Below are 21,866 nucleotides of genomic sequence, written 5' to 3' on the forward strand. Positions count from 1 at the left end.
GGATCGATTGACGAAAATTTGCTTTGACCAAAGCCTTTCTTTCATGTAATTACTTATTATTGCTTTTGTTTATTCTACAGTGAAAATAATAAGAAATAAAATTTTAAATAGAAAAATAAAATGGCTGCTGGACGAGGACGCAATGCATTAATGGAAATTCTAACCAACAACAACATACAACATAAAGTGATTGAACACCCGGCTGTTTTTACGGTTGACGAGATGATGAAACATTTAACCGGTATCGAAGATGGACTAGTCACCAAGAATCTGTTCTTGAAAGACAAGAAAAAGAAATTATGGCTGTTGACAGCTGTTCATTCGAAAGAAGTCAAATTAGCTGAAGTAGCTAAGACAGTTGGTGCTCCAGGGGGCTTAAGATTTGCTGACGAAGCAATCATGATTGAAAAATTGGGCGTAGCTCAAGGTTGTGCAACCCCATTGGCTATTTTTAATGATTCGAATAATGACGTTCGATTGATCGTGGATTCTGATTTGTTAGCTGAGAATCGAATGGTTTATTCCCATCCAATGGAAAATACGGCGACTCTCGGAATGACGTCATCGGATTTTAAAAAATTTATTGAATCTACCAAACATGAACCTATTACCATTGAACTGGCTTGAACTTAATTTAACGCATTTTCATATGAATAGAATAATTGTTTTAAATTAAAAATTTAAGGGATTGTATGCATATCACAGTCATCAAAACAATCAGATTTCAAATTTTAATGTTTTTTTATAAAACTTTTAGGTATTTTAGAAATTATCGTAGAATTCATAACAAATTTTGTAGGACCTTATTTATTTCTTAAAGCAAATAGAAAGACAAATTTTTATCATGTATTTATCACAAAAAAATTGTTAAATTAAAAAAAACAAATAATGTTCTACTCTAACTTTAGGAAAATTACAAACTACCTTTTATGGCACGTTTTGACCTGCTAAAAGACTAACAAGAAGCCGGGGCGCCGTGAAGGTCCAGCTGACGTGGCAATAACCGAATGTCGTTCGTACCGGGTTCCTTAAGTGACGCAAAAAAATTTCCTTCCATTTCCCGAAATTTCGAAACTTTTGCCGCTTAGGGGATTCGAACCTACTATATACAAAGCCCCTATAATTAGAACGCCAGCGCCTTAACCACTCGGCCATCGAGTCACAACTGCAATACGGAGTTCAAAGTTCCTTATAAACATGGTATTTACTCCAAACTCTACCCGGGGGCTAAAACCCTAACCAGGGGTTAAGTCCCTTCCCCAACCCTAGCCCTAACCCTACCTGACCCTACCTGAAACAACCCTTTAATCTAACCGGGAAATTTCACTCTACTACCAATTCAATCCAAAACATAGGTCAAACATCGCACGGGTAGGCGAGGCAAAAATTCTAGATCGGCGGTTGGTTTAGTCTGGACTTGTTAATTTATTGCGCGCACAGGCTCCACAAAGACAAAATCTTTTCGATCAGTTGCTTTTTAAAGGTCCATTCTGCTGCGCGCTGGACCAATAAGTCAAAGGACAAATGTTTCAAGCCAATTCAAGAAGTATTTGTTCCTCTTGGCCATTTTTTCATGTGAAAATTCTCAATTTTATGTCTTGATTCGCGAATTTCCCATTAAATTTATGAAAGTAAATGTCATGAATTTCGCGATTTCACGTCCTCGCGAATTTTTTTGCTTGCGAAAGTTTGTACGCCTAAAGTACTGTTATTTGGGGTCTATTCACTGATGTATCCGGTATATATAATTAGTTTGTTTTGCTTTTTTCTGATCATGTGATTAAATTTCGAACCAATCCCAAGAGGAGTAATCTGAACAAAAAATTGAGCAAATCTATTTTAATCTTGTTATTGAAAAAGGAAAAAGCTAACAAAATAATAGGCTTCCAGACGAGGGTTTTTTAAATGGACTATGGATTGACTACAGACAAAAATATTGATACCAAAATCTACTAATGGTCTTTAAAATGTTATTTGCCTTTAATTTAGGAGGCCCGGAATTCCCGAGTTATTTTTTCCGAGGTAAAAAAAACGAGTTAAAAAAAACCGAGTTATCCCGAGTTATGACGTCATTTTTGGAATTTAGTGACGTCATTTTTCATTTCATAACTCGGTTTATTTTGCTTCCTTTAACTTTCCGAGTTATTTTCCATTTTTTAACTCGGGAATTTTTGCTTCCTTTAACTTTCCGAGTTATTTTCCATTTTTTAACTCGGGAATTTTTACTTCCTTTAACTTTCCGAGTTATTTTTCATTTTTTAACTCGAGAATTTTTGCTTCCTTTAGCTTTCCGAGTCATTTTTGAATTTTTAACTCGGGAATTTTTGCTTCCTTTAGCTTTCCGAGTTATTTTTCTTCATAAAAAACACCAGCTTTAATCTATTGATCCCATACCAACCTAAATCAAAGACATAACCATCCATTACCAACTAGAAAAGCCTTAACCTGCTTAATAAAATGAATAATCAACAAACAAGTGAATAATTGAAAAGCAAGAACTGAAGTTAAAACCTGCTAGATAAACAAAGTGTAAGCCCTTCAAAAATATTACAGCATAAATAAAATCTCAAAAAATACAGCAGGTAAGTGATGAGATAAAGCTATTTCAAAATTTATATTTCCTCCCTATTTTATTAAAGAATACTGTAAGTGACATGACAAGATTCTCAGAAAAATTCACTGAGTCCTTCCCACTTCGCTGTAAAAATTTTGAATGAATCACCAACGTTTCTTGAATCAATCATTTCACAGACTGTTCGTAGATTTTTATGAGAGATGTTAAAAATTAATAAATAAAACTGTCCAGAGTGCATACACTCACCAAATCAACTTACAGAAAAACATTTGAAAGTTTCCCGCGCGCGTGTGACCTTTGCGAAACATTCGAATTATGAATTCGAATCTTTTTGTGTCATAAGGTGGGCATAAGCATAAGGCTCTAATTAGACTTGCGGGTAAAAAACATTCCGGGGGTCAAATACGCTACTTTTTCAAAGTGGAAAGTCTTTAAATGTTGACCTGAAGGTATATTGTTATTCGAATGTTTACCCCCGTCTTTTTATAGAAATAATTCGAACATCAAACCCCATTCTGCGCAATGTGAAGTGAAAGATACTGGAAAATTTTACTTAAGCAACGAGGAAACTGCTAGTCGAGTTTTTTGTCACTCGTTGTCACACGTACAAAGAATAAACGTAACGTAAGCGAATGAATGAACACCAAATTTTCTCAAGAGGTCTCAAAGGTCTTAAGTAAAATTTTACGTGCATGTGAGAACATTTTTAGAAGCAGAAAAGTCGCCCTTGGCTTGGCACATCCCTGTGTTATTGAAAAACAATGGAGGGATCGTGTAAGACCCGTTTGGCTAGAAGCCCCGGGGATACTAGGGTTGCGAGCTGACGGGTATGTGTCGCAAAAATCGAGGAAAAAACTGATTTTTTCGGGATTTTGTGACCCTTATTGGAACTTTTGGCTGTTTTTACAAGCCAAAAAAAATGGAAAATAACTCGGAAAGCTAAAGGAAGTAAAAATTCCCGAGTTAAAAATTCAAAAATAACTCGGAAAGCTAAAGGAAGAAAAAATTCCCGAGTTAAAAAATGAAAAATAACTCGGAAAGTTATTAAAGGAAGCAAAAATTCCCGAGTTAAATAAAAAATGGAAAATAACTCGGAATGTTAAAGGAAGCAAAAATTCCCGAGTTAAAAAATGGAAAATAACTCGGAAAGTTAAAGGAAGCAAAATAAACCGAGTTATGAAATGAAAAATGTCGTCACTAAATTCCAAAAATGACGTCATAACTCGGGATAACTCGGTTTTTTTTAACTCGGTTTTTTTAACTCGGAAAAAATAACTCGGGAATTCAGGGCCTCTTAATTTAGGATGAGAGAAAGTGAAAGCAAGCAAATACAGTAGAGTCTCTTTAACTCAAACCACTATAAATGTAATGTCTCCTTAACTCGAACAATTTTTATGGTCCTCGGGTAAATTAATGCGTGTCCAAATTTTCGTCAATTTTTCGAAGGCAATTCCACCCCTCCTAGCATAATAAATTATACCTTTAAAGAGATGTAGAACATGAAAGTCGGTGTTACTTAAATTTAGATTTTGCCAATTTTGCGAAAAATCGCAAAAACCAAAAAATGCTGACATCAGCAAAATTTGAAAAAAAGGATTATGCAAAAGTGTTTTTATTAATGATATGCAACTTTGGTCCAAATTTCATGTTTATACCATTAGCCAAACTGGAGTTATTTAAAAAACAAATTTTGCTGACGTCAGCATTTTTTGGTTTTTGCGATTTTTCGCAAAATTGGCAAAATCTAAATTTAAGTAACACCGATTTCCATGTTCTACATCGTAATGCACTTTTTTAAAGGTATAATTTATTATGCTAGGAGGGGTGGAATTGCCTCCGAGAAATTGACGAAAATTTGGACACGCATTAATTTACCCGAGCCTTTAGTGTGTCTTGTAAACATTATCCCGTGTTTGTTCGAGTATTTTAATTTTCCTCTTTTGAAATTGGATGGTCTACAAAATTCTTTTCCTCTCCCTCAAAACAACCAATTTTAAGCAAAAAAGAATCAAATTATCCGGCTAAAATATTAGTCCCCTCAAAAATTAAAAAGAAAGTGCTAACCCAGCAAAATAAGATCTCGCCAAAATAAATCTATTTTTACATAATTTACAATTTTTCTCAAAGACGTTCAATTTACGCTGTCATTATCCAAATTTAGTTCTGGCCAAAATCTATTTCCTAAAATGTGAATTGATTTTGAGTTTTATCTACCATTTTACATTGCCTCTTATCTAGTCAAAAGCCATTGAATAATGCCAAAAAGGGCATAGGTGTAAAAGACCGCTAAGGTAGAAATCATGGATCAATATCAATAAAGGAATTTTAAACAAAACCTGCCAAAATAACTTCAAATTGTATATCATTCCTTAAATTACAATTGTGTCGAATCTGTCAACAAAAAGGCTAAATTAGTACTAGTAATCTCATGGTTATAAGGGAAATTCGGGATAAATTTCCCGAGGTCAATTTTGAAATTTTTTGAAATTTCCCGAGTGCAACGAGGGAAATTTAAAACATTTCGAAATTTGACCGAGGGTAATTTATCCAGAATTTCACGAAAACAAGCATGGGATTCCTGGTTAATCTCATGGTTTGGATTGAAATTCTAACAATTTTGAAAGACGTCAATTTAACACTGGAAATCAATCTGAAAATTTAAAAAGAGGTCTCAAAAAAGTCATAGAAACGCGAATCGAGTTTTAATTGGATAGTATTCCATTTACTTAAGCCTTTGAAGTTAGTAAGAAAGTCGAAAAAGGTGATGAATTTCCAAACGATGAAAATTTCACTTTTACGGGAAATTACAAAATCTAGGAGGGAAATTACAAAAGCTAGGAGGGAAATTACAAGTTCGCGGGAAATTACAAATTAACGTAAGCAGAAACGTCAATCGAATTTCAATCAACCATGAGATTAAGGCTCGAAATGAATGAAATATTATAAAGTCAATATTACAATAAGAACATTTAAGCCTGAAAATTTCAAAAAAATTTAAGAGCAGCCTAGCCTGAGCCAGAATTTACAGTTTCGCACAAAAAGGGTATGTACAAATTTGCGGGGCTGAATGTTTCCAGATTTACACGCCCTTCTCACAGACCCGGTGGGATTTCTTCAGCCATTAGGGCTAAGTAAAATAACGGACCGAAACCCGATGGGGATTGATATTCCAATGTTTTTTCATGGCTGGGGTTTTGTATTTTATTGTTTTCAAACCAGAAAGTTCAGTGGCGATGAAGAAATAGCCCAGTATTTTGCCGTGAGGATTTTCTTATCCGATTATTTTCAGCGGGGACAAAAATTATAGCATAATTTTCCAGCAATTATAGCATAATTTTCCAGCGGGGACGATATTTTGGCCAATTTTTTCAGTGGGTCTGTGAGAAGGGGGTGTAGATTTCATTCAAAATTATATTTTTGTCGACCGACAGAATGACCCGTAAAAGAATTAAGCAATCAATGGTGAGAATTAATGTATTCAATTCGATTCATATTAATTTAGTAAGAAATCATGTAATTCTTCTAAAAATTCTAAAAATAAATACAATAAACCAGCCGAGGCTGGAAGGTCAGCCAATAGAGCTTAGCTAGATAGCTTTAATAAGTGGGTTAACAGATGTAAGAGATGTACTGAAACAGAGTAGACTAAAAATGTTGAATACTGTAATGTACAAAATGTGAAACATTTGATAACAAGCCTGAGAGCTCCTTCACACCTCCCCCCCCCCACGAGAAATTCAAAGTATACTTCTCTTTAGCATTGTAGCACTGTTTTTATGACATCAAACAATTAAGCTATAGTTCATTACTATAAAATAAAAGAGAAACATAGTGTAATTAAACTTTTTGTTAATTTCATTCCAGTCAGTTATGATACATTTTTTCTGTTCGATGTAGACAATATCCATATCTGACCAAAGTGTTATACTAGAAATAAATAAGAAAATTGCCAAAACGTCAGAAACTGTACTTTTTGTTTTACTTGATAAAACTCCAATTTCACTTTAAACTAACAAGCTACAAACTTTAAGTCACAAAGCGCAAACTCCAGAAAAACACAATTTGCATCAAAAACTTTACAAAACGTAGTTCATATTTATAACATTTCAACAGGAACTGTATTTTGGTAGACTTGGTCAAATTACAGAAACCATTTATCAGTTGTCTGCAAGGGCAATGAGGTACGTAAAAACTGACTGCTATTCAGTCAAAGCCAAATTTGGCAAGGTCAGAAAAACATAATTTGCATCCAGTCTGCGTAAATAAATTTTGTAGTTTAGTCGCAAATGATAATCGAAAGCAAAACTTAAAATTCATAACTATGCGGGTAAGCTCATTTTTCCCCCGTTTTGCTTTAAAACTCCCTTTGATTGGTCTATGAATTGGGCGATCGCCTTACCGCCTTAGCGGAATAAACACACAACCATAATAAATAAATTCAACAAGGCAGCGAAGTAGTCCTCTCTTCTGTGCCAAGCACTGGCAGTGTTTTTTAAACTTTAAAACAATGTTAAATGAAGACCAGATGGATCTGTTGTTGTGTAACTTGGCGATATAATTCATTAAATTCTAGAAACCATTTTTCATAACTTTCTGCAGTCCGCTTTCTGCAAGTCTGATAAGAGATATGTATAAACTGTTATCGCCATTCATTCCATTCCATTATTGGTCAAAACGTGCGCCAAAGTTAGGAAAGGTTAGAAAAACACAATCTGCGTCCGTAACTGCATGAAAAATAGTTTGATCAATTTCAACAAGAACTGTATATATCAATATTAATATAATTGATCAAATTCCAAAGACCATTTGTCATAATTTTGCAAGTCCAATAATAGGAGATGTGATGTCATCATTTGGTTCCCGTCATCTGACCGACCCTGATTTACAGTCAGCAGGTAGAGTTGGAGAGTCGGAAAGCTTTTCCGCTGCTTTGCTGGATTTCCACTGTCGACCTCTGCACGCTCTGTGTTTACAAGTTTTCAAATCGAAGTAGCGAGCCACATGCTAATGGAGAGTAAACCGAAAACCAGTTTATCCACGGTTTCTCAATTTCTTAATTCGGATCAGTCCACACGACAGATTCCCTTTCAACAAGATGTAGCTGCTTCTTAAAAGAAAAATATTTTCAACCGAATGACCGAACGACCCCCACTTTTTAAAGTAGAAATGACGGGAACCAAACAATTTTTTTGCGATTCGCCTTTTTAGTCTAAAAAAGCACAATTGCATCCAGTCTTTATCAAATTTAGACAGTAGCTGTACTTTTGTAAACTTTATCAAATTCCAATAACATTATAACACCATCAATCCCACCTAGAGGCAAACAAGAAAAATATGTTTTTATTGCAAAAACTAATAAAAGCAGCAATAAAAAGTATCAGAAAATTCAACATAAACAAAAACTTGAGCAAACGGCTTTAAAGCTTCAAAAGATATAGAAAAAGAGTCCCCTTGATGAAAATCATGTGTTTGATTTGCCGAGTTAAAAAATAAATGACAGAAATTGAAGCTTGCAACAGATTTATACTGGAAATACTTTGGTACAACACTGACTTTTATCACATCTGACTATCGCTTGAGCCGCCATCTTGAAACACCACATTATGATCTGTTAAAACAACGTACGCTAAAAGTACCCAAAAAGTTAACCCGATCGGAAGAAAGTTGAGAAATCAAAGTGAGCACATTATGATCTGTAAAAACAACGTACGCTAAAAGTACCCAAAAAGTTAACCCGATCGGAAGAAAGTTTAGAAATCAAAGTGAGATCGGAAAATCGGATTTTTTTTTTGCCGTCTTATGATGGAAGTAGTAGTAGAAGAAAATTTTACCTATTTGAATGCTCAGCTTAGGCTGACCAATAAACTGTAACATGCAACAAAAGAAAAAAAAATGGGCAAGTTTCATTTCAGTTAATTTTTGAGAAGGGTACAAATTGGGCTTATTTCTCCCACAACAAAATTTCAGATTATAACAGACCAATACCGATTTTGAAAGCAATTATGAATAGATAAAATTGTAAATTAATTTTTACAAAATATAAACAATAAAAAAAGGTTATAGTTTGAAATTTTAAGTGATATATAAAAATATTTTTAGTTTTATCAGTGAAAACCTGGTTAAAATTAATAATTAAGGAAAATTCTTTTCATTCTTTCAGTAAATGAGATTTTTGATGTAAATTTTACAATTTCTAAAACGAAACCGAACAGTAATCCATGATAAAATTGTGATCGCCAATTATCATTGGAAATTACCGATACATTCCTTTACACACTAGATAAGACAGGCTAACTGCTTACACTTTTCCCGTGAAACTGTGTCCAGTTTTATGGTTGACTAGTTCACCTTGTTATTTTCCATTCTACCTCCGATTTTAGAACTTTCGAATTTCAAAACATTTAAATCGCGGTGTTGACGTCCAAAATTGAAAACAAGATGGTGGAATAGTCAGCTCAAATCTGGACACGCTTCCTTTTAATTTGAGAAACCCGACCCCGTCAAATAATTATGGAACAGTGTTGGAAATAAATAAAAAAGTCCCTTAGAAATTAATCGAAAAGAACAATTGATCCTTTGCAATGCGACCGAAAAAGAGATCACTAAATAAACTTTTTTTAAATTTATTCAAAATCCTGTTGAGGCGAAGAAGGGGCAGGTTCGCCTTCAAAGAAATGATTATCTTTTTTCAGAGTCTCTTCAATGCTATTCCTCGAAACCAATCTCGGTCTCGATGGCCTGACGTCATCACCAACATCCTGTATTGCCTCGCTAAGCAATTCAGGTATTAAGTCAGAATCGGGATGATTTTGTTGTATCCCATAGCAACCGTCTGCTTGATCACATGGCTCATTCTCAACATCGATTATCACTAAATTCTCTTCAAATTCTTCATCAGCGCTTTCCGAATGCAAATCTTTCTCAAACCAATCATCGAATCCGTCACGTGATTCATCTCCCGAAGGATCTTGGGTAATATTGTTTTCTTTATAGTCTTCGCCAGCGCTGAGCAACTGAACGTTACCTGTTGGTTTAGGTAACCGAGGCAAATCTCCTATTTTCGTAGGTGAACGAGATAAACCATCGGTTTGATCGGGTAAGCGAGACAAATCGTTCATTTCTTTGGGCACTCGAGACAAATTGTCTGCTATTTTAGATAGTAGAGACAAATCTTTTGAATCATCATGACAACTTGTATTTTCACTTTCGTTTTCGTCAAAAATGGAGGAAGAGTGATCAGAGTTTGTTGTGACGTCAGATGAAAAGGAAGTGGATTTTTGGCGCTCTGAGAATGGTGTTCGCAAATTGGTTTGATCGAAACTTTGTATGGACATCTAAATGGTCAAGATTAAATGGAATTATATTGCAAGAATTGCCAAAGTACATATTTTGAATAAGAGTCAGGGGGCTTGAGTATGCTTAGGCTATACTAACAAAACAGCGATGGGATTTTCCAGAAAGAATTTGAATTAGTAGGGCGGAGAATATAACATTTTTTAGAAATTTACCCCCCCCCCCCGGACATCGTGAATTTTGACCCCCGGACAGCAGGTCTGACCCCCCGGACAACCATCAGCTTACCCCCCTGGACATTCAAAATAATCCTCAAACCGAGCAAAATTACCCCAAAACAGAGCAAGCTTACCCCCCGGACAGGTAAACTTTGTAGATTTTTCACTACCCCCGGACACTATATCCTCCACCCCCATGTACGGATATCTGGAAGAGCCTAATCTGTTTCTGCTATTGGTTATAAAGGGAAAACTTCCGTCGGTACGTTGGGTGGATGATTTGATTATTGAATATTGAAGAATCGAAAAGGAATAATCAGATTTTAAAAAGTATGGCTATTATATTTGATGCGTGTGTACTTAAAGATAACATTAATAAAATTACCATGGTTTTGTGCGAAGTTAACCACAAAGAACTTTTGTCCAACGTTGAAGCTCTTCGTAAACTCTTCCTCCTAAAATGTAAAATGATAAACCATGTTTCCCGCATCAAAGAATAGATAATTGTCAAAAAAACTGGACAGAGTGAAATAAGTAAAGTAATTGATCTGGTCTTGCAGTTGATATGCGAAAAAGTAAACCAGATTTTTTTTTTGAGGTTTCATTCAACGAGTTACAGTCAAAGGTTAGAAGCGAATCTTCAATTCCTAAAGTGTCGAATTCGCGCCTTCGGACGAAAGATTGAATCTAGAGTTTTCTCCGTTTTCACGTTGGACGAAATCTGGTGGTAAATGTTTCTTTCAATCTAAAATCACCACCATAATATTTGGCACAAAAGGAGGATCCCCCTCCAAAACTTTAAAACCTCAAGTGATTTTTAAGTGCTTGAAAGTACAGTAGGAAAGTAGAGTTTTAACTCTGAGTTTTAACATTAGACCTTCAAGAATCCCAGGATCTAAAAGCTCAAAAATGTTCCAATATGGCTGAAAATATAACATGAAAGCCAATTAACCCCTCCCAAATTGAAAAATCCGAGAAACTTTACAATACCCAAAATTGCAAATATATTTCGGCGCTGATTGTATACTTGTATGAAACACACGTGGGTCTCCTACGAAATAAATTGTCCTACCTAGGAGATTCGCATACAACCTTTAGCAATATCACTGTCTATCAATCAATGTCTCTGGGTGCTTTAAGACTGATTAAAGCACTGAAAGAGATTAAAGGCTTTGTTTTTTAATAAGAGTGATGTCGTTTGCTTACTCATCGATTTAATTTACAAGCTTTTTAACATTGGATTGACACGGATGTGGAGCAAGATTGGTCAGAAAGAGAAAAAGAAACAGCACAATATAACAATAGAAAGACACTGTACTGATATGAAATATGTGTCTGATATGAAACGGGAACACTTATGTAAAAATAAAACCTTCAAGGTGCTGAATGAGAGAAAACAAATGGATGAATAAAGCTAGAAATAATAGAATTCACAATTCTCAAGACCAAGAACCTAGGAAATATTTCCATCTCTAATGGTATCCACCCAACCATTAAGTATGGGTAAACCTTGTGGGTACCGTCGAAAGAAGATAACAAACTGACCTATCAAATGATTTTATTCCATCAGCCACCTGTCTCAGCATAACTATATCATGATGCTCCAGCGCTGCAAATAAATCATTGACCGTGTTTTTACGAGCAAACATTTCCTTCTTATCCAGCTTCGGTCTTCCGGTTGAAGCATTACCGCTTATCGCCATGACAGGATTCTGGCTAGTTACCGCTGCCTGATCACGGCTAGTCGGTGTTGTATGAGGATTGGGGCTAGATGTTGCGACGAGAGATTGGTCTTTGAACAATGAAGGGTCTTGCTCATCCGTGAAGTCAACTTTTGCACCTATAAACATGATAAGAAAACGAGTAAGAAAAGCTACTCTAAAGGCAACTCTTTTTTAAACCCTTAACTATACTAAGCTTTATCAGGTGTCGTTTTTTAATATGCCATTTCACGATCGAAATGAATCAAGGACTGATTGCACTTTCATGACAGCTTCCCGTTGATTAGAGGCAAAACATCTACAGTTTTAGATCAACAGAAAGTTCGATATCATAGCGCGGTTGTCTTGATTACCCATCATGTTTTTCGACCGTGATATGTCCGATTGAATAACTGTTATAAAAACGGTTGAACAACCTTGAGGGGCGGTACAATAAAGGTGTCAAATTCAAAAAGCTCATCGTCTCGAAGTCTCCAGTGTTTATATAAAGTTTGTATATATTTTTCGATACATCTACCCAAAGGCAGGGCATGGTCAAATCCCTGGACTTAACTCAACTGAGAGTATTATATTCCTTTGTTTTTCTTCGTGATCAAAAGGTAATCGAGCTGTGGCTGGGAATATTGATTAAACTCGGTTAAACATATAAGAGTTACGCTCGATAAAGGTTTATAAAAACATTGTTTAATCGCCCAGCTGAAAAATTGGACGTGAGATAGATCAACAATTCTTGGAAGGAACAGTCACTGGTGGTAAGTTATTCAAATAGTACCTTGTTTCTTTGTAGAAGAATGATTCTTTTCTTCAGCCTCCTTTTCATGTAAATCGTTGACAGCTTTTTGAAGAAGATCTCTAGCTTCTTCATTCTGAAGTAGAAAAAAAAGATGAATAACAATAAGTAAAACGTCACGTGACTCAAACATCATTGATGACGTCGTGTATATTTGATTGGGACAGTTTTCAAATCTGAATTTCGGCAACCAAGTCCGAATTGAAACAGTTGCATTGGAATGGCCCCATATCAAGTAGAGCTAACGTCAGGGTACTAAATTTCGAGAAACTCAGTCGTATTTAGATGGGAGGTCAGTGGTCACAAAAAAGCACAGAGCAGGCAAGAAATGGTAAAAAAACGCCCAATTTAATAGGACCTTACCGAAGTATATTGCAATGGAGACATTCCCAGCTTATTGTTAACATCTAATGGTGCACCGTAATGTAATAACAATCCACAAATGTCCACGAAGTTCCATCTAAGAAAGAAAGTGACTGTTTCTCAGATTTGGATGACCAACGCCATCGGAGGGGTTTCTAAGTTGGCAGAGTACTGTGTTTTTTTTTCTTTTTAAGCACCCAAGTTTCACCCAATTTGCACCCAATATTGAACCTCCTACCATCGATGAGATCACAAAGCATTTACAAAAACTCAAAAACAAGAAAGCAAACAATGATATTGACTCTGAGCTTCTAAAGAAATGTGAGTGCCCAGCTCTTCTTGACGCTATTCGCAAAATGAAACTAAATGTATGGGAAAATCTCGACATTCCCTCTGCATGGGGAAACTCTAGATTGAAAACTTTATGGAAAAGCAAAGGTTCTAAGAAGGATCCTACTAAGTACAGAGGCTTGAGTATCGGCTCAACAATAAGCAAACTAATTGTGAACATTATCCTGAGGAGACTCCAACCTTGGTACGAGGCACAACTGACCGATGAACAAAACGGATTTCGACAGAATCGAGGAACGACAGATGGGATCTACAATATCGAGCGTATTCAACAGATCTCTAACCGTAAAATGCAACCCCTTTATCTGGTATTCGTGGACCTATCAGCTGCATTCGACCACATCCTACGAAAATGGATGTTCGACTCAATCAGACTTCGATTTAAGGATACCCAAAATCCTATCTTAATTGACATTCTTGAAAAACTTTACGAAAAAACTTCCTTGACGTTTGAAGAAAACACATTTGATACAACGACCGGTGTTCGACAAGGAGGAACGGAAAGCCCAAATCTTTTTAATCTTTACATTGACTTTTGTTATGAGAGTTTTTCTTGAAAAGTGTCAATAGATCAAAGAAATTGAGTTCTTCCATCATAAATATCGATTGAATATCAATGCTATCTCACGGAAACAACGAAATTAAATGAGAAATGAAAATAGACAATAGACCTTCCTTGGGGTACCACTGAGATTCCATGGCCAGGATATGCTGATGACCTAGTGTTGTATCTTTTGTCAATAGACGGTCTTCAGAAGAGCATAGAAATTCTTGATAAAATCTTCTCAAATTTTGGTCTTAATAAATAATACAAAAACTGAAACGATGATCCTCAACGCTGATGACATACCACCGTCTATTGTCAACCTCAAAGGTTTTAACTTGAAATATGTCACCATCTTTCGATACCTCGGGGCCTATGTAAACTGTAAAGAACCCAGCACAGGAGATAGTGAAGTAAATCAACGTATTCAATTAACTTGTGTAAAATTTGCTGAATTATCAAATCTCCTGCAAAATTTTCACGTAAACTTACGAACTTGTGTTTCTTTCCTGGATTGTTTTGTACGAAGTCGCCTGATATATTCATGTCAGAATTGGTGTCTAAGCACAAATCAATTGAACAGGCTAGACATCACGTACAGAACTTTTTTGAGACGCATGGTTCGAAATGGCTTCAAACAAGTGGACACTGACAATAATGACTTTCGATTATAGTCATTAATAGCGAAAACCTACATAAATTGTGTGGGACTCGTGATGTCAGTACTTTCATCAGATATCAACAATCCAACAACAGTGCACACGTCATTCGAATGTCTAATGAACGCTCATTAAAACAGCTTATGTTTAACGATGCCACTTCGAGAAAACGTGATCGTCCGATGAAAACGCTCTTGGAGCAAGTCATATCAGATAGAAATTTAACTATTGATCAGTTTTGTAAAAAATCTATTTCAGAGAATGTGTGAGATTGCTATAGGGGCCCCTATAGGGCTTCTAATAATACAGACAAGCAAGTTGTCAAGTATTCTTTGAAGCTCTATGGCCAATCCAATCCTTGTAGGTTTTAGATTGTAAACTTTTATTATTATTATTAAGTTGCTAAAGCTCCAGCCCTAAAAGTAGCTTATTATCTTGTAAGGTAAAAGATTTTTAGATAATCTAAACATGGTAAACGATAGCCCTTGACCCAATAAGCATTAATATATGGTACATTATCAGGGTTGGCCAAAGTAAACATCTCAAAAAAAGAGCTAGAATGCTAAGCATACTCAGCCCTGACCCGAAATTTGGATCAGCTCATAAAATTGTTTAGCAAGTTGGGTGTGGTGGAATTCTACGAGGATTTTCTCGGAATTTCGGTGGCGGAACTTTTGTCTTTTTTTAGACGGTTTGACAGAAATTGGGGGTGGAATTGGCGGAATGACAGAACCAGGACCTTCTAAAACCCTGAATCCCCTAAAGACTTGTTTTATCTGAAATTAATTAATGTAAAGAATATCTTTCCTTATCCCTTTAGAGATTCAAAGGCTTCGAGCTTCTCTACAGATTGATGTAAAACATAGGAATGTAAATGAAATTTTAGAAATTTGTAAATGAAATTTTTCTCCTAAAAGAATTCAGGTTTTGAGCCTCCACAGCCGAAATGAAAGTGGTTTCCAAATGGTGCCTTAAAACTAACTTTAGTGGATTTTTTCCTTTTTTGCCTTACAAAAATCAGTTTTTATAGTCTACATATGAAATGTTGCCAAAATTTCTCGCTGGCATCAGACTTGTGCTGAATTCCCAAATCTCAAAACAGATCGTCCATTCTGCGAATACCACGTTCTTCTCTAAAGGGTTGGTAAATGTGACGATCTGACCTGGTTGTTCAACCAAAACATTCTAAACTGCGTTACCTATGGCTTGAAAACAAAAACAAAAACAAAAACGAAAACACCTGAATGGATTTCAATGTTATGTTTATGTTTGGCATTAAATTTTGTTGCGATTGTTTTGCTTAAGCCGATCCCCACGCTCAAAGCTTTAACATTCATCCTAAATCTGCATGAAAAAGATCAAAGAGGTACGCCAACCAGAGCAGATTCTCTTATGGAGCCATGGCCTTTAGAGTGAATTAGTGTCATGCGCGGAGTGTTAGAACCTGCCCAGAGATTATAAATTCCCCAACTTTGACAACTGTTTTAACTGTCTGTAAAGGATTGGCTTTTTAGACATAGCTTTGACGTACCGCGCAAAATCCAAGTTCAGATGGGGTCATGCTTACGAATCATGCTTCCAAAACGTGATTTCTAAAAAAACTACTATAGAAAACTTAAGCCTTAGAAAGTCTAAAGTTCACTGTGCCATGAGATTTCCTTCTTATTTTTAACTTGAACTTTGACCATTTTATTATCATATTTCAGTGTATTTTTTACATCCTTGCGAAATGATAAAACTTTTATTTATACATTTTTATACATTGTAATTCTTTACAACAAAGGAATCATGCTTTAATCAGAAATTATTAGGGCTGAGATTACATGACTTTAATCAAAGTAAAAATCTTTCTCCTCACAGGAAAGAAGGATATATCTGTAAATTTTGTTTTCGTTTCGAGTGATATTTTTCGGAGCCGTTTAAAAAATTTGTTAACTTTATGTCTGTCCATTAATATAGATAGCAGTCTGCCTTTTATCATGTTCTTTTTGACTTCACTCCAATCAAGTTTGGTCTTCAAAATAACAAATTGAAAAAGAAATCATGCTTTGGCATTTATTGAACAAGAGTAATACGTCATTTGGAGTTGAAAGTCTCCCAACCTTCCAGAGTTAAAACCTAAGTTAAGCTGATTCAAAAATAGACGAGCTTAACACAACAGAAATAACTTTAACAATTTTGTACATTTGTTTTGTAGCTTCCATTTGGTTCGGTTGGGTTAGACTCCTTGCGATTGAAAATCATTATAAAAAAGGTGTTTTTTCGATGGCTTTGGATTTTGGTCTAGGATGTCTCGGAGGTAAGCTATTTGGCTGCTTGTTTATCACGTGAAAACGTTTTTCCAGTAGGCACAAAATGATGTTAAAGCAACGTCCGTCTAAAGGTCTTTATCATGCAGGCTGGACCGTCGGGGCACCTAGTCAAAATTGGGCAAAGGGACTTGCCCCTGGCCAGGGTTCCTTTTATTAAGCTTTTTTTTTCAGGATGGAAGTTGGAAAATATTTTCAATTTTCGTCTACTTTTAGTCATTTCTTGCTATTTTTCAGGATGAAACTAAATTGTGTAGCGACTGGTTAGAAATTTTGGAGTACCCGAAACTCTTTGGCGCTATTAAAGAACCTCTCAGTCTTTAGGTAATAGCGAGTTTATGTATTCGAGATAAGTCGAGGGGGGGCGGTATAAAGCAGAGTTGACATGTCTCCAAAATCACCGTCCACTTTTGCTCGACGACGGTAAAAACACCAAAATACCGTCGTCTGTTTAGGTGAGCAAAGGCGATATAGAGCCGTATATTAACTATCGACTCTGTTTTGTATCATTTCACTTACCGTCGCCCTCGATATCCTCCGATACATAAACTCGGTAATTAAAAGAAGACTGGAGACGACTTATTTCTTCATCATTATTTATCCCATTATTTATCATTGTAGGTTTCGCAGGAACCTTAGTTGGCCATCCATTTGATACAGTCAAGGTATTTATATCCATTAATTACTTAATTACCGATTTTTATGATATTTTACAATTCACTGTATATTTTTTTTTTTTTTTTCATTCTTCATATTTAATTTATTTACCATAGCCAGTTATAACGAAAAACAAGATCAAAGGTATGAAACAAAGGAAGGTATAAAACCTTTCCCATATTCTCGATATGCTTAAGTCAAGATTACATCATTTTTCCTATCGGAAACACCGGAAAGACCGGAATTTGACCCCTGTGTTGCTAATAACGCTCAGGGGTCAAATTTCGGTGTTTTTGGGTGCTGACGATAGGAAAAATGATGTAATCTGGGCTAACGCATACCAAGAGTTGTCAACCTATCAGCAAGATGGAGTGAAAAGAATAAGCCCGGACTTGCTGAAGGTTTTATTTTTACATAAGTGTTCCCATTTCATATAAGACACATGTTTCATATCAGGGCAGTGTCTGCCTATTGTTATATTATGCTGATATAAACAAAAAATGTTTTTCTTACCCTCTTTCTTATCATCTCCACATATGTGTCAATACAATGTGAAAAAGCTTGTAAATTAGAATTGACGAGTAAGCAAACGATATCACTCTTATTCAAAAACAAAACCTTTACTATAGCAATATATTTTATTAGATTCGACTCAGCCTCGACAGCTCTTTAGTTTTTGAAAACTTTAGACTTAAATGTTACTTTATTCAAATAACAGTATGAAGACTCGTGTTGCTGTAAAATGTTAAAGTTAGATAGCAAAGAGCGATAGTTAGATTGAGTTGTGGTAAGTTTTGAATAGTGGATCTCATTCAACCTGTATGAATCCTTTTTCTAACGATGACTTTCCATTACAGAGACAATCAACACTCGAGACGACGCTTTGCTCCAATCCTCACTACTGTCTCAATTCAACTATCATCAACAGTTAGTTTCAAAACAAGCACTCATATAGTGTGCCTCCATCTAATAAAACCCTTCCATTTCAGCTAATACCCCTTACAATATTTCAAACAAATTTATTTGAGAAGTATTTCCAATTTTTTCAAAACTGATCTTAGAAACATAATTGCTAGATATTTTTGACCGTCTAAGCAAACTTGAGTCTACAAAAAGATTTTTGTCAAACAAATCAAGCAACACGAAAACATTTTCTTGAAGAAATAAATCCACTGTCAGTAACATTTAGTGCCTTCGCCCTTATGCGTTAATTTCAAAAAAATAACAAAGGTGCAGCATCCAATTCGCCTACTTTCACTTTCGTTTTTTAACTTCAGGTTCGACTGCAGAGCCAAGATAAGAATAACATCAAATACAAAGGAACATGGAATTGTTTCTCACAAATCATCAAGAAGGAATCTGTAAGTATCTCATCATTTGATACAAACGAAAAGATTCCTCAAAGCCAGTATTAATTTTAATTTGATTCAATAGTCTTATTTTTGACCAGAAAAAGAATTTTGGCAGCGCCCAAGAAACCAACCTTAGCTGGCCAAGATTTTTTATTTACTGTTACTGTATATATCTGCTACAGTATTTACATAATAAGACCTTGTGTCTACTATCACTTTCTTTTCTAAAAATCAGATACTTTCATTGATGAGCAGATCTGATTAATACCTTATTACACGAATAGTACTGAATTGAAAAGTTTCGTGTTAAAGGGATAATCAGATGGTCTGAGATATTTTGCCTGCAGATAGCTTCTAGGATTTTAGGAAAAACCTCTAAATTTTTTGGTGTACTAATTTTCCTAACTCAAGTTATGCCACTTTGAAATTTTGAACCTTTGCTTGAAAACAATAGAAAAAAGTGTGAAAAGTCCCTGAAAAGTCCCATTTTTCAAAATTTCAAAGTGGCATAACTTGAGTTATGAAAATAAGTACACCGAAAAATTTAGAGGTTTTTCCTAAAATCCTAGAAGCTATCTGCAGGCAAAATATCTCAGACCATCTGATTATCCCTTTAATTAAAACCCCTTGAATTAAAACCAGCCGTGGTGTCCTTGAAAAAGCAATAAAATTCATGTTAATTTTAAGGCCGTTAAATACTTCCATACTTATATTCGTGTAATAAGGTATCCCAGTTGACAAAAACGTCAGATGAGTCGGATATACTTCTTTTCATTTATTGCAGATGTTTGGCTTGTACAAAGGCATGGTATCTCCTTTATACGGACAAATCGGCATCAACGCTATTGTATTTGGTATCCATGGCAACGTATTAAAAGCCCTTGGTAATCGAGACATTAAATCACAATTTTTTGCTGGTGCTGTAGCAGGCGGAGTGCAAAGCGTTATAGCATCCCCAATGGAGCTCGTTAAAATTCGTTTCCAGATGCAAGGCGAAGGAGTACTTAACAACAACAAACTAACGGCAGCCAACCAAAAATATTTCTACGACTCTCCTACAGACTGTCTTAAGAAGATTTATAAACACGAGGGTGGTGCTAAAGGACTTTTCCGTGGCATGAGTTTAACCTTAGTACGTTGCTTAAACTCGTTCGGAATTTATTTCGCATCTTATGACTTCTTATGTAAAAAGACGGGTGCTGTTACGGAAGAATGTGTCAACGTCTGGAAACTCCTGCTCTGTGGAGGCACGGCCGGTAGTATTTGTTGGCTGATTGCCTACCCGACAGATGTGATCAAGACACGGCAACAGATGGACGGCATGGGACGTACCAAATACAAAGGCGTTATTGACTGTACCTTGAAAAGCATACACGAGGAAGGCTATCGTGTCTTGTTCCGTGGTCTGAACGCAACGCTTCTGCGAGCGTTCCCAACCAACGCCGCCACTCTAGCTACGGTAACAGTGACGTCAAAAATGTTGGAACAGAATTGTTGAAATTGAAAGTAGAAATAACGCGAAAGACTTGATTCACTTCTAACCGATTAGACTTCTGAAGAACATTTAGAGGGGACGTATGGAATATAAATTAAAAACTCTTGAAAATGTCGAAAAGAATTACCGATTCATAACATATAATCATTACATAATATCATTGTATCATTCAGTTTATGATATTACGTTTTACGTTTTGTTACCTTCGAGGTTCTTTATAGAATAGTTTATTTATCACTTGGACAATGTCGAAAAAAGAAAAATGATCTAAAATACTCTGAAAACAAGCAGCCTTCCACCCCAAAAAAAAACATTAAACAAAATGCAAAAATTGGTTCATCACGTCATTATAGCAAAAGAAATAAAACATTTTTTTGCCCAATCACGCATCACGCCAACTTCTTGGGGCTCTTGTACTTAAAATCACGGAAAATTTTACGCATAAACTATGTATTACACACTCTTAGTTTTTGTAGATTTGAAATAAAGATCTTCTCCCGTTTTTATTGACCCTCATTTACAAAACGCCTCTAAGGGACTACGAATTTTTTACCCAGCTTGCGTGGAAATTTTAATTCCCACTAAGAATTTAGCTTACTCAAATTTGCAAGAAAAGTGGTCAAACGGAAGGTTTTATTTTCAGATCAAAAATAAACTCTACACGACAAGTAAACATGGATTTTTAAATGCTTTACTGGAGTTTGCTGAGTTTTAAAACGAAAAAGCCTCTTTTTGAGCTTTATTGGTAGAACGGAAATTTGTCTGAGACAAAAGCACTTTTAACAATGGCAAGAAGGACGCGTAGATTTCAGTAGCGGTCACTAAAGTTTTAGCCAACAGGGTGTGACTAAACTTTCAGGGTAAAGCGAAAGACTTACGTTCTAAGCAAACCGCCAATTTATTGAAAATATACAAAAGGGATTTCGTTTCTATTTAAGATCAAATCGTAAAAAGATCTAGAATACTAATAATACCTTGCAGCATCGTGTAAGGGTGTATTTCCACGTTGATTGGTGCAGTTTACATCGGCTCCACTCTAAGCGAAACAAGCAACATGCTGAATGGACCTACCTGTTTATCAAAATCAGATAAAAGTAGGTGTTCTATATTTTACTATTGGTATTGAGCAAACACAATAAGTTTTAGAACAATTCAAAAACGTCTGATTTATTTTCTTTTATCATTGTGTAACTTGGTCGTCTTTTTTTGAAAACTTTATGACGAAAAAAAATTTTCCAAGAAAAATTACTTCAGCCACATTTAAGGTACCTTGCACTCTATCTTTCTGACAAAAATCATGAAAAACTAATGAAGCAATTTTGCACCAAGTCCAAAAAACCTTATTTTTAGGTAGTTTTTGGCCCAAATTTACCCCCAATTTTTTTTTCAAAATCGGGCTCCGTCACATTTTAGGCATTGCTATTTTGTATCATTGTGCAAAAAATGAAAAAAAAATAATGAGCCGATCCCGAGAAAAGCTGCTAACAGGAAAATGGTAAAACAGAATTTCCCCCAAAAAAGAAAATTCGTATTTTACGG

At 35.5% G+C, this 21,866-nt stretch overlaps 3 protein-coding genes across 4 annotated transcripts in view; 2 read left to right on the forward strand and 1 right to left on the reverse strand.

Annotated features, from left to right (window-relative positions):
• The first annotated feature begins 50 nt into the window (after positions 1–50).
• On the forward strand, positions 51–902 carry LOC136810930 (prolyl-tRNA synthetase associated domain-containing protein 1-like). Its single transcript, XM_067067516.1, has one exon. It carries the CDS (start codon positions 121–123, stop codon positions 625–627), a length of 507 nt encoding a protein of 168 aa, XP_066923617.1. The 5' UTR covers positions 51–120; the 3' UTR covers positions 628–902.
• An 8,224-nt stretch (positions 903–9,126) lies between these two features.
• The window catches only part of LOC136810934 (ankyrin repeat domain-containing protein 27-like), a 57,395-nt gene continuing 44,655 nt past the window's right edge, over positions 9,127–21,866 (reverse strand). The window contains exons 29-34 of the mRNA XM_067067519.1: positions 21,302–21,363; positions 12,961–13,057; positions 12,580–12,673; positions 11,632–11,926; positions 10,472–10,541; positions 9,127–9,909 (exon numbers count right to left, since the gene is read on the reverse strand). Coding sequence (XP_066923620.1) covers positions 9,199–9,909; positions 10,472–10,541; positions 11,632–11,926; positions 12,580–12,673; positions 12,961–13,057; positions 21,302–21,363 — 1,329 coding nt within the window. The 3' untranslated portion in view covers positions 9,127–9,198. The remainder of the gene's footprint in view (positions 9,910–10,471; positions 10,542–11,631; positions 11,927–12,579; positions 12,674–12,960; positions 13,058–21,301; positions 21,364–21,866) is intronic.
• Positions 16,522–20,602, forward strand: LOC136810935 (mitochondrial basic amino acids transporter-like). Of its 2 annotated transcripts, XM_067067522.1 has the most exons (5): positions 16,712–16,813; positions 17,445–17,488; positions 18,338–18,407; positions 18,758–18,841; positions 19,617–20,602. In XM_067067522.1, the coding sequence occupies exon 5, from the start codon at positions 19,617–19,619 to the stop codon at positions 20,328–20,330; it is 714 nt and encodes a 237-aa protein (XP_066923623.1). In that variant the 5' UTR covers positions 16,712–16,813; positions 17,445–17,488; positions 18,338–18,407; positions 18,758–18,841; the 3' UTR covers positions 20,331–20,602. The 2 variants fall into 2 exon arrangements, with proteins under 2 accessions (XP_066923622.1, XP_066923623.1); XM_067067521.1 differs by lacking the exon at positions 18,338–18,407 and having other exon boundaries at positions 16,522–16,813.

The sequence above is a fragment of the Clytia hemisphaerica genome, unplaced genomic scaffold (genome assembly GCF_902728285.1).
Source record: "Clytia hemisphaerica strain Z4C2 unplaced genomic scaffold, Clytia hemisphaerica genome assembly, whole genome shotgun sequence".
Classification (NCBI taxonomy): Eukaryota; Metazoa; Cnidaria; class Hydrozoa; order Leptothecata; family Clytiidae; genus Clytia; species Clytia hemisphaerica.

Excerpts from the sequence above, each read along its gene's own strand:
- LOC136810930 (XM_067067516.1), top strand. The coding sequence starts at position 121 with ATGGCTGCTGGACGAGGACGCAATGCATTAATGGAAATTCTAACCAAC.
- LOC136810935 (XM_067067521.1), top strand. The coding sequence starts at position 16,780 with ATGGCTTTGGATTTTGGTCTAGGATGTCTCGGAG. Across the intron at positions 16,814-17,444 it reads TGGTCTAGGATGTCTCGGAG|GTTTCGCAGGAACCTTAGTT; the intron begins GTAAGCTATTTG and ends TTATCATTGTAG. Across the intron at positions 18,842-19,616 it reads AAATCATCAAGAAGGAATCT|ATGTTTGGCTTGTACAAAGG; the intron begins GTAAGTATCTCA and ends CATTTATTGCAG.